The 12012-nt window shown below is 29.0% G+C and overlaps 1 protein-coding gene across 1 annotated transcript; it reads left to right on the forward strand.

The window, feature by feature from the left end:
* Positions 1-3607: 3607 nt before the first annotated feature.
* On the forward strand, positions 3608-4662 carry LOC124419266 (putative nuclease HARBI1). The gene is made up of 2 exons (XM_046947898.1): positions 3608-3949; positions 4009-4662. Exons 1-2 carry the CDS (start codon positions 3608-3610, stop codon positions 4660-4662), a joined length of 996 nt encoding a protein of 331 aa, XP_046803854.1.
* Positions 4663-12012: the final 7350 nt, after the last annotated feature.

The following is a 12012-nucleotide window of genomic DNA, read 5'->3' on the forward strand; positions in this document are numbered from 1 at the left end:
ATATGAAATTTTTTTAAATCGGAACTCAAATGAAGAAATAGAATCGTTTTAAAAATTTAACATAGCCGAGAAGTCCTAATTTGAGGACCGGTCCCCTGGTTGGCCTATAAGGTCCAAATTCAAAACCTAAACTTGGCAACACCTCTTCTTTGTTTATACCAAATGTCATTAAAATCGGATTAACCGTTTAGAAGTTACCGAATTATTTCCCTCTTTTTTTTCCTATACCACTGTGATACGTTTGGATGTATTTCCATATGTAAAGGTATATGCCATTATTAAATCTAGTATATACCCAGCAGTTCGACAAAGAGTCTACACACGCGTAAAAGACAGTGATTTACACTAATGTGTAACTATATGGTTGACCCTAATTTCTCTATTTTAAGTTATTTGTCACCAAAGTACTCTTCGTAAAATAGTGCGAAGATATTCATTACCATAGGTGAGTTTATTAAAGATGAGTTAAACTAAAATTTAATGAAAGATTATGGGTAAAAAATAATATTTCCTTAATTCTTTTAGAGTCCTGTATATGTAACAATAAATTCCAAAATGTAAAAGGATGGATTTTACTGAAGATTAATGTGAGCGGCAAGTTTATAAATATTAATTCGAATTTTTTCTTATTTTTCATAATTTTTTAAACTTCTACAAACCGATTATTTAACTATACAGCAATAGCTAATAATAGCTAGTAAAGCAACTAGTTACACAGTTTGTAATATAAAAAACCCATTTAGACGTTATTCATTTTCTCCTTTTGACTGTATCTTTGTAGGTTATAGAGTGTCGATTGAATTTCTCGTAGGACAAGCCCATGTTAAAATGGTTAGTCACCTGAGCAGTTAGGTGCATGAAGCATGAATGGTACCTTAAGTGGTTAGTTCGGTTCTGTCCTGCCGAACAGCTGGGTGTTCATAAAGAAATATATTTGTATTTCCTTCTATTGCTATTAATCTAGCAATGTACATGCAGATATACGTATTATATTTATGTGTAATACTAACATCTTATATGTAGTTATTATGTTGAATTGAAAACATTAATCTAAAGTAATTTTATGCTTTTTATTTTGTTGATTTATGTTGACACAATTTTTGTTTAATTACACAATACGATTTTCAATTCGTATCTAGGAGAATTGCTAAGGAACTCACTCACTTGTACATATTCAAAGTTTAATACTAAAGTTAAATACATGAATTTAATAGTTTTTTAATGAAACACACCTTTAGAACTCATCTAACTTTTAAACATATTAAGAGTTCACGTTCGAATTGCAAAAAGCCTTTTTAGTTTTACAGTGACCATATTGTGGAATTTTGTTCGAGTTGCGAATGTAATATATTGAATGGTAACTCTAAACAAACAGCTTGATGATAAAAATTGTACATTAGACCGACTTACTTTGTATGGAAAGCAAAAACGTGTTTTTGCTACCCTCATAAAATTTACCTTGATTTGTGCAAAATTAAAAAAAGTATTTTGAAATGATTTTTTGGAATTTTTGTTTTATTTTGAAACAAAATATCCATTAGCCGCGTCCAATGATGTGTTACTCTTAAATAACCGTCTGCTAATAATGACTTTAACGCTCAATACTCGCTTAACAATACGAGTACACCGAGTACTAACCGATATCTCTAACAAATTTTATGGGAATCGGTCCATAATTGACCTTACCCTCCATATCAGGCCCCCTTAAGAAAATTACTTCAACGCTCATTACTCGCTTAAAAATACAAGTATAGCGATGAACTTCGAGAAATAACTTTAAGGCTCATGACAGAATTAAAAATACAGCGATTAAATTCGACACAAATATGGTTTGATAATATGATAAGATTCGGAATTTTGTGTTTTGAGCTATTTTTATAAAAAAAGAATTAATTTTTATAAAATACATTTAAAAAATATTTTATGTACCTATTTTTAATTATTTCCCTACCAAAAACCCACGTTTTACTTAGTACTGCATATAACGAACTTTTCAATTTTACGAACAGGCCTGACAACATATGGGTTCGTTAAATCGGAAAACTACTGTAAGTTGATTTTTAATAGAGTTTTTTATAGAATATTTATGAAAAATATAAAAATAAAAAGTCGACACAGACTGGGGTTGAACTCAATACCTTCCGTCTACCAGTTGAATGCTACTCTTACTACACCACTGCTTTGTTGTTTTATTGTGCGTCAAATAATAGTTTTCACATACAAATACTATTTAATTTTCTGTTTGTCTAAAAATAGACATTTGATATCGTGTTCAAAAAAAAGGAAAAAACAGAAAAAGTAACTTTTATTTTTGTTTGTTTCTTTATTTTGATTTTTTTAAACTTTACCTACAAAGTAAGTCATTAATGAAGTACTTAATGGTAATCATTATAAGCAAAGATTTTGCTGGGAATAATACCATTTTCGGTTAAAACTGGAAATTCGCTAAAAACGCAGTGAAATGTTTCAAATTGAATTAAACTTTTATTTGTTATTGTTACATACCCTTGAATTCAAAACTAGTCGCAAATTAAAAAGAATAATTTTCTATCTGTAATGTCTTTACTTTTGTTTTAAATAGATGTCAAAAGTTAGCTTATAACGTTTAAATAGTTATAATATTTTTTTTGGTCCAGAAACTGATACTTAAAATTAGTTTCTGGACCAAAAAGTCCTTTAAAAATTTACAAATTGATAATGAGCTTAAATTAGGAAATTTTGACTAATTTGTGGACAAATTTAAGAAATTAGCTTCGAGAAATTATACTAAAATCAGTATTTTCAATCACTGGTAGGGAACTAAGGACACTTTCAAATTAGTTGTTTTAATTTTTCCACGTGCAGTAGATTTTAAGAACTGTTCAGTTCAAATTCTAGGCAAAATCATGAAAAATTTGTGCTCATTGCAAGATTTCAAAATTCTTAAAATGAACAAAATTACTGCCCTAGGAAAATATAAAGAGTCCTTGAATTTTGACAGAAAAAACAAAACAACTTTTAATTTGACAAACAATTTTAAGTTATTCATTAAAGAGTAAAATCACCGTTTTTGTCTCATCATTGTTTCTTAAATACATCCATTTATACAAAAGCATGTTTAAAAAAATTATTTTTATTCATTAGCTTTTATGCATCCACACTTAAGTTTTGGCTGGATTTAGACACCACTTATAAAATCCGAAGAAATAAAGGTTTAAAGGTCAAATATCTTTAGATACATATAAAAAAGACATGCCTAAATAATTTTACTTATTAAAATATCCAAATCTTCCTCCAATTAAAAAAATTTCGGAATTTGTTAATGGTAAATGGAAAATGTGTACTGGAGTTATTCAAAATCATTATTATGGTGATTTCTTTTCTGGCATAAATGGTGCATTTATTCTGCCTTTTGCCCTTCTTTGTGTTCTTTTGTTAAAAAAATGTAACTTTGTAAATATATAACGTGTTCTTTTCAAATAATGTAGCCCTTAAAACTTGAAAATATGCTACATGATTCACCCTGAATTTAATCAAAGAGTTGGAAGTGCAGCACTTTTGAAACAGCTGTTCTTGTTATTGTTTTGAAAAAAATAACAAAAAAAATATTTGTTTTAAAAGTGTTGAAATGGAAGCAAAAAGTATAATTTTGGAAGATTTGTTGGAATCCTCTTCATCGTCAGACGAGGAGGACATGTATCCATTATTATTGGAACGAAAGTACTTGCCGCGAGTTAAAAATTTTGTTGAAAATGTTATTTATCAGTATTCCCCAAATGATGTGGGTAAATACACATATTCCAAAACAACCTTTAGAGAGGTGGCAAATGTGCTTGACATATCATTATCAAATCTTCATAATTCTTTCCAACAAGTTTTAAAATTTTTACTGGATGAAATAGCTCCTGAAGCTATAACATTTCCGCAAACTACAATGGAAAAAGAAGTTATTTCCAATGATTTTCAACAGGTGTGACAGCAAGTAAATAATTTTCTATAAAAATATTTTTAACTTAATATAACTTTTAGATATCTGGTTTCCCAAATGTTTTAGGGTGCATAGATGGAAGCTATATATCTGTTAGAACTCCTAAACACAAAATCCGTTCTTCATACGCAAATAGACATGATACAGTGTCAATAACTCTGCAGGGCATCTGTGATTCGAAGCTGCGTTTTTTAGACGTATATACAGGAGTTCCAAGTAAAATTCACGACTCAAGAATATTAAAACTTTCATTTATAGGTAAAGAATTACAAAATTTATGTGCACCAAATTACCATTTATTGGGAGATTCAGCTTATCCACTAAGGGAATACCTTTTAACACCATTCCGTGATTATGGCAATTTGAGTGACTCTGAAAAAAACTATAATTTGAAATTTTGCCAGTCACGTGTCAAAATTGAGAATGCGTTTGGTGTTCTTAAAAGTCGCTTTCGACAATTGATGCGACTTGATTTCCATAATGTGGAAACAATGGCACAATTTGTAATTGCAACTTGCGTCCTCCGTAACATTTGCATCGAAAAAAATGATTTGTTCAATGAAGAATTAACTATCAATGAAATACATATAAATTCCGAGCATAACGACGATGATAGACGTGATAGATTGTTAACGCAGATGGGACAAACGAAAAGAAATGAAATTAAAGCCCTTTTGTATAATTCAACAAGATAAATATATATTTTAATTCTATAAACATAGTATCACAAAAAATTATTTGTACTTTTTTTTTTAAATTATACGCAGCTTTTCTTATTTATTTTTAGCTTCCAAAACTTTTTGCAGTAAGGCCATTTTTTCCTGGTGTCGTCTTTCCTTAGCTTCTTCCTTCTTCTCTGCAATTTCTATTAATGTTTCTTGAATTGTTTTCTTTTTTATTTTTGTCTCTTCAGTTTTTTTAGTGTCTTTCTTTTCTACTTTTAAAAACTTTTGGCTGCTTATTTGGACCTCCGGTTCGATGGAGTCATCCATTGAACTTATTTTATTTAGTTCTTCTTCAAAATCTATACTTTTCCTTTTCGAAACGGAGGATTTGTTGTTTTCAACTGCCACTTTTTTTCTTTTTAATATAGTTTTATACCGCTCCTCGCACTGCTTGGGAGTTTTATCTGGAATTCTTGACGCAATGTCTGCCCACATTTCTTTTTTTTGTTTTAAACTTCTTCATTGGACCAATATCAACCATGTAATTGGCATAAAAGTCCAAGAGCTGTCTAGTCTCTCCATCAGTCCACACTAAAAAAGTAATTTCATTAGTTAAATAGAAATGTACTTAATGCAGCCTTTTTACTTACTTTGAATTCTTTTGTATGTTGTTGGTGATTTAGAGGCCTCGGATTCCATTTTCCTTGGTTTATAAGTATTTAATTTCAATTTTTTTCTTTTTAAAATATTTGATTTTAGTTGCACCAGGTTCTTGTAACAAATTATAAATAAACAACAGCTGACTATAGGTGTTGATAATTTTATTTTTGTACAAGCAGAATGAACGTTAAAATCGAATAAGAAGCTTGTTTATAAATACTTTTAAATGGAATTTGGTTATTAATTTTGTATATAATCATTAGTTGTAAAATCGTTAATTACTTTAAAAAACGCTAAATGGATAAAAAACAACCTAAATAATTGCATAAAGGGCAATGATTTTTGTTCTTTTATGATCGTTTAAAATGCAACACATTATGAGGGTTTGTGTAACCTCTAATAAGTGCTACAAAACATGTTGGCAACACTTTTTATCAGAAAAGAAATCACCATTAGATTTGAAAAGCTTGCAATAAATACTGCGCTACATGCAGAAAAGGTTGTACAGAATTTTTAGTGGATAATTTTCTAAAAGTATAAAAAGATATCGAAAGATGAGTTCATCCAAATTTTATATAAGCAATGCTTTATATGCATAATTTGAGAGGTCTACCTGTTTATATAAGATTTGCAAAAGTGCTGTCTTTCGGGACACTCTAATGAGTAGTTAAAAACATATCTTCATGGTTTTTTAGATTTGAGCTGCATTTAGAAAATGGCAACCGAATTTATATCAAGATAAATTTTTCATGGTATATTTAACCGATCACAGATTTTTATTGTTATCTCGATTTAACAATAAATTTATATTTTATATTTTTGATGTAAAACTCGATTTGAATGAATATTAGTGATTACGCATCTTTATTATTTTCTCGAATTGAGAGTTATTTAAAGTAAATTTTTAAATTTACTTTAAATAAGGGGAGATAAGAATGATTTTCTAGATAGATTTAAGTGTTATATAAGGAACCACAGCCAATTTAAATTCGAATTTTTGTGAAAATGTAATATCATTTTAGGATCGTAGGAAACTTCATCCGATTCTGATTTAAAAAAGTTGTTTTCTGATACACAGCAGATTACAGGTTTTGAAATAAAAATAGTTTTCTGGTGGAAAATATAAGTGATGGGAGTCTTATATATGGATCTACAACAATATAATTTTAATAAAAAATGTTCATATGCTATTTTCCCGATCGTAGTAAACTACATCCGATTCTGTTTTCAAATATTTATTTTTTGAGGATATACAGTCGATTACAGGTTTTGAAATAAGAATATTTTTCGGTGGAAAATATAAGTGATGGGAGTATTATATACGGATCTACAACCGATTTTACGCTTTAGATGAAAATCGATTTTTGATAATAAATTAAATTGATTACAGATATTTATTTTTACGTAATCGTAAAGTTAGATAAAAATTATAGAGTTCACAAATAAAAAAAGTAGACAGAAAAAATTGATTGCATTTAATTAAGATCACAACATTCCTGAAATTAGTGGTATAGGTATATTTTTTTGATTTTATGTATTAAACATTCTCTTCCTCAAACTAACCTAACCTTCCACGATAGAACTATTGTCATGCTAAATTTCATGAAGCATAAAATCCAGATCATAAAGTTGATTCCAAATATACTGTATGTTGCCAAATTTCTTGAAAATAAGTTTATATTTAGCCTAAAAATTTAGTGTTATAGCTGGTATTCTAAAAGTGAACATAAAAATATGCGTAGCATCCAATCAATATAATATAGAGTCCTTTTTAACTTCTGAGGTTACACCTATTAATATGCCGATTTTACGTTAATCGGTTTAGTAGTTATGTAGTGAAAGAGTAAAAAGAGTCTCATATATATTTATTATTAAATACATGTTATACATTTTTAAGAAAAAAACATATAAAAAATAGTTCATTTTGGAAAAAAGTCAAAAAAGTTTTTGATTTTTCAAAAAAAAAAAAGTAAAAAAATATATGTCTTGAGTTACAAAACACTTTTTTATAGATATCCCACTCGCATCTCACTAAGCGACAAAAAGGGTGTTAAAGGAAAACACATAAGCTTTCTTCTGAGCAAAAAAATAAAAAATGGGTCCATTTTTTTAAAAAAAAGTCAACAAAGTCAACACCATATAGGTCGCTTAGGAACAGACTTAAGCTTTCTTAAAAAAAAAAATAAAAAGGGCCCATTTTGAAAAAAAAGTCAAAATTGTTTTTGATTTTTAAAAAAAATCAAAAATTAAATTTTTTTAATTTTTTTTCGAAAGATTGCATGAATAGTTTTCTAAACTATTTGGGACACATTTTGCTAAGAACAATAGGTAATAAGTTACATGGATGAGAAAAAACACCTGCATGGCCAAAATGTCAAATTTTGACCGCCTCTAACTTAGGAAGTTCACGAGCGATCTTGTTGAAAAATTGTGTCTGAATTACTATCCAATAGAACTAACTATGGAGCATCGCGATCGGAAGACATCGATTTCAAAAGTTGGTTCACTTGACGTGAAATGCCCCATATATATGTGTCAAAAAATTTCGTTTGCGAAATATTAATGATATATGACGATAGAACAACACGATTCCGATAGTGAATTGGATATATGCAATGTCCTTTCTTTTAAATTATATAGTGGTAGTTGTATGTAAGTGTTCTTCCAAAGTTTTATAATTCTATATAAAACTTTGGAGGAATACGCAACGTTGTCAACATTGCAACAATTGGATTGTGACTATTGACAATGAATTTTGAGCTTACCACGTTTGTTCACTTTTAGACAACGGAAGTGCATAAAATTAATATTGCGACAACGGATTGTTACCATGTTGACAACGTAGAGGATGTTATTGAAAATTTGGTGTGAATTTGGTACCAGGCGTGTATTTTTATACCCTTCACCTTCGTGAGAAGGGTATATATAAGTTTGTCATTCCGTTTGTAATTTCTATAATATAATTTTCCGACCCTATAAAGTATATATATTCTGGATCCTTATAGGTAGCGGAGATGATTAAGCCATGTCCGTCTGTCTGTCTGTCTGTCCGTCTGTCTGTCTGTCTGTCTGTCTGTCTGTATGTTTGTTGAAATCAGTTTTTAGAAGACCCCAGATATCTGCGAGATCCGAATCTTCCATAATCCATATCAGACATACGACCGGCAAGAACGCTATTTAAAATCAGCAAAATCGGTCCATAAATAACGGAGATATGAGCAAAAAACCGAGACAACCTCTGAAAATTTCATATAAAATTTAGATTTTTTATTCATGCTCAGACAGAAACTGCAAAAAACAAAAACAAAATACATAACAATACGGTAAATATTGTTATTGTAATTTGTTTATAAAAGCATAGCAGAGCAAGAGCAGCAGAGCAAGAGTAGCAGAGCGAGAGCAGCACTAATGTTTTGTTATTGGCTAGAAATATGAAATTAAGTATTTAGAGCCTGGATTAAGTGAGAACCTATAAAAGGGGACTTTCTGGTACTTTTTCGTTCTTCAAAAGGTATTTTTTGAAATTTCTATAATATTGAACCTAGAAACATGAAATTAAGTATGCATGGCCCGGATTAAGTGAGGACCCAAACAAGGGGAGTTTTTGGTACTTTTTCGTTTTTCAAAAGGTACTTTTTGCAATTTCTACAATATTGAACCTAGAAACATGTAATTAAGTATGTATGGCCCGGATTAAGTGAGGACCCATAAAAGGGGACTTTTTCGTTGTTCAAAAGGTACTTTTTGCAATTTCTACAATATTGAACCTAGAAACATGTAATTAAGTATGTATGGCCCGGATTAAGTGAGGACCCATAAAAGGGGACTTTTTGGTACTTTTTCGTTCTTCAAAAGGTACTTTTTGCAATTTCTACAATATGGAACCTAGAAACATGTAATTAAGTATGTATGGCCCGGATTAAGTGAGGACACATACAAGGGGACTTTTTGGTACTTTTTCGTTTTTCAAAAGGTACTTTTTGCAATATCTACGATATTAAACCTAGAAACATGTAATTATGTATGTATGGCCCGGATTAAGTAAGGACCCATAAAAGGGGACTTATTGTTACTTTTTCGTTTTCCAAAAGGTACTTTTTGCAATTTCTACGATATTAAACCTAGAAACATGTAATTAAGTATGTATGGCCAGGATTAAGTGAGGACCCATGAAAGGGTACTTTTTGGTACTTTTTCATTCTTCAAAAGGTACTTTTTGAAATTTCTATAATATTGAACCTAGAAACATGTTATTAAGTTCGTATATCCCGGATTAAGTGAGAACCAGTAAAAGGGGACTTCTTGGTACTTTTTCGTTCTTCAAAAGGTACTTTTTACAATTTCTACAATATTGAACCTAGGAACATGTAATTAAGTTTGTATGGCCCGGATTAACTGAGGACCCATAGATGGGGACTTTTTGGTACTTTTTCGTTCTTCAAAAGGTACAAAAGGCTTTAAACACATCATGGTGAAGGGTATATAAGATTCGGCACAGCCGAATATAGAACTCTTACTTGTTATTATCCCCTCTGTGTAGGACCCTTAAATTATCAGCACAAACAATGAAAAAAAAAAAAAACTATATCAAATTTAATTTCATAATTTTATAGATGAAACCATATAGTAGTATATAGGCGAAACTGATTGTCAAGGACCTAAGTTCCCTGTCAAAGACCTAACTGGTGAGAATGTATTAGTAGAATCATAAAAATAAACACAGTTGTTCAAAAGGTACTAAATAAAAATGTATTTTTTAGACGTTATTTTTTGTGTGTTATTAATAGTTTTTTAAATCTTAGGGAATGAAAGTATTAGTTAATTATTCTTTTGGAAATATATTTTATCTCAAAACATATTATAAACACGACATATTATTATTATTTTTATTTGCACTAATGCAAAATGAAAAAAGTATGTAAAATACTTTTTTAATTTTCAATGCCAAAATGTACAACTTTTCTTTTTCAAGTTTTAATTAAAATGAAATGTCAAAGAAAAAAAATATTTTTTTTTTCGTTTGTAAAATATATGTAAATAATTTTCGGGGTTTTAAATAAATGAAAAGTGTCGCAAAAATTAATAAACATTAAATTTAAGTGATAAGAAAAACTAATAAGCGAAGAAAATTTTAAGTTTTGTGAGTGCGTGCGTTTAGTTCTTACAAGATTGTTTTATTCTCTCAAAGCTCGTCTGTGTGAAGAGAATAAAAAATTTTTTTGTTGAAAACAGTTTCAGTTTCGACTATATGTACTACTATATGGATGAAACTTAGTATTTTGTTGTTTAAAATATTTTTTTTTTTTAATTTATTTAAAATAAAACCAAATAAGTAAATAACAAATTTATTGTAAATATATATAATACAAAGAAAAATTTAAATATACGCTAAATATGCAATTTAAAGCAAAATATGCAACAACAAAACGAAGCCATTTTGATTCAAAATCTTTTATTCGAAAAGAAAAATATTTAAAAGTATTTTGAATTATCGACATAAACATGCATTTGCATAGAAATTCTTGCTCTGGTAATGAATATTGCTTTCGAAAAAATCAAATAAAATGTGATATAAATTTAGCTTCGAAAAAGCAGTTTTAGTAAAATTTAATGAAGTTTATGATATATTAGTTTCAGTTCACTACATTAAGTATATCTATGTAAAAATTAAAAAAATGTACAACTTTCTTGAAAAATTCATTTTTTTTTAAATATTTTTGAACTAGCGTTAACATTTATGATATGTCGTTCAAAGCGCCTCTCATACACCTTTCAAGTGTTAGCAAAGTAATGATATCACTTTGCGTGAAATAGTAAAAAATGTAAAAATTACCTTTTTATCCTTTGATCCATTCATATTGACCGCAGGACACAAAACTTTGAGAAATGGAATCTTTGAATGAACTAATTCAATTTAATTTTTGGTTTGAACATAAGTCCTTTATTTTTTTCTATAGAAACGGGGCAAACCTAATGTACATAAATTATGTGTGTGTGTGTTTGTAATGAAAAGTATTTAAGTTCATTGTCTTTCACGCAAGTCTCGTTTGGCCTAATAAAAATTTTAATATTTGTGCACTCCTCCAAATAAAGGAGCATAAATAACATTTATACAATGGTTCAATACACATTAGAGGAGCTCAAATAATTGGATTTTACTTGAATGGATCCCATTTTATTATGAGGTGTCAAATATAAACTGTGGTGCAAAATTTTAGTCCAATTGGATATTGGGAACCCCTGCCGGAAATTGAATAAAAACTGAGAAATTTATAAAACTATAAAACATTTTTGATTTTTTCAAAAATTGCGCTATTAAAATTATATCTTCTTAACATTTCGACAAAATCTTATCTTCAAAACAATAAGGGAAGGATATTGAAAATTTCCCATTCCATATATTAAAATCTCATGCATATTTTTCATTTTTTGGTCTTTGCTTTGCATGCAGAACGTTAATTTTTGAGCACCTTTTTCTATTCATACAAAGGTAGGTACATACATATTTAGTTTTTTATACTTTATCGAACATTCGCATGCATAAAATGATTGAAGAAAAGTATTTTTCAAAGAAACAAATTGAATGTAAACACTTCAATGAAAAAGTGCCAATTTAAATTTCATTTTCAATTGATGTTTAGGAGAGTTTTTTAATCTGAACACAGATAAAAGAAAAACTAAGCACTTTTGAACGTCCAATCAACCAAGTCGTCGTCACCT

This window comes from Lucilia cuprina, chromosome 4 (genome assembly GCF_022045245.1).
Source record: "Lucilia cuprina isolate Lc7/37 chromosome 4, ASM2204524v1, whole genome shotgun sequence".
In the NCBI taxonomy this organism is placed as follows: domain Eukaryota; kingdom Metazoa; phylum Arthropoda; class Insecta; order Diptera; family Calliphoridae; genus Lucilia; species Lucilia cuprina.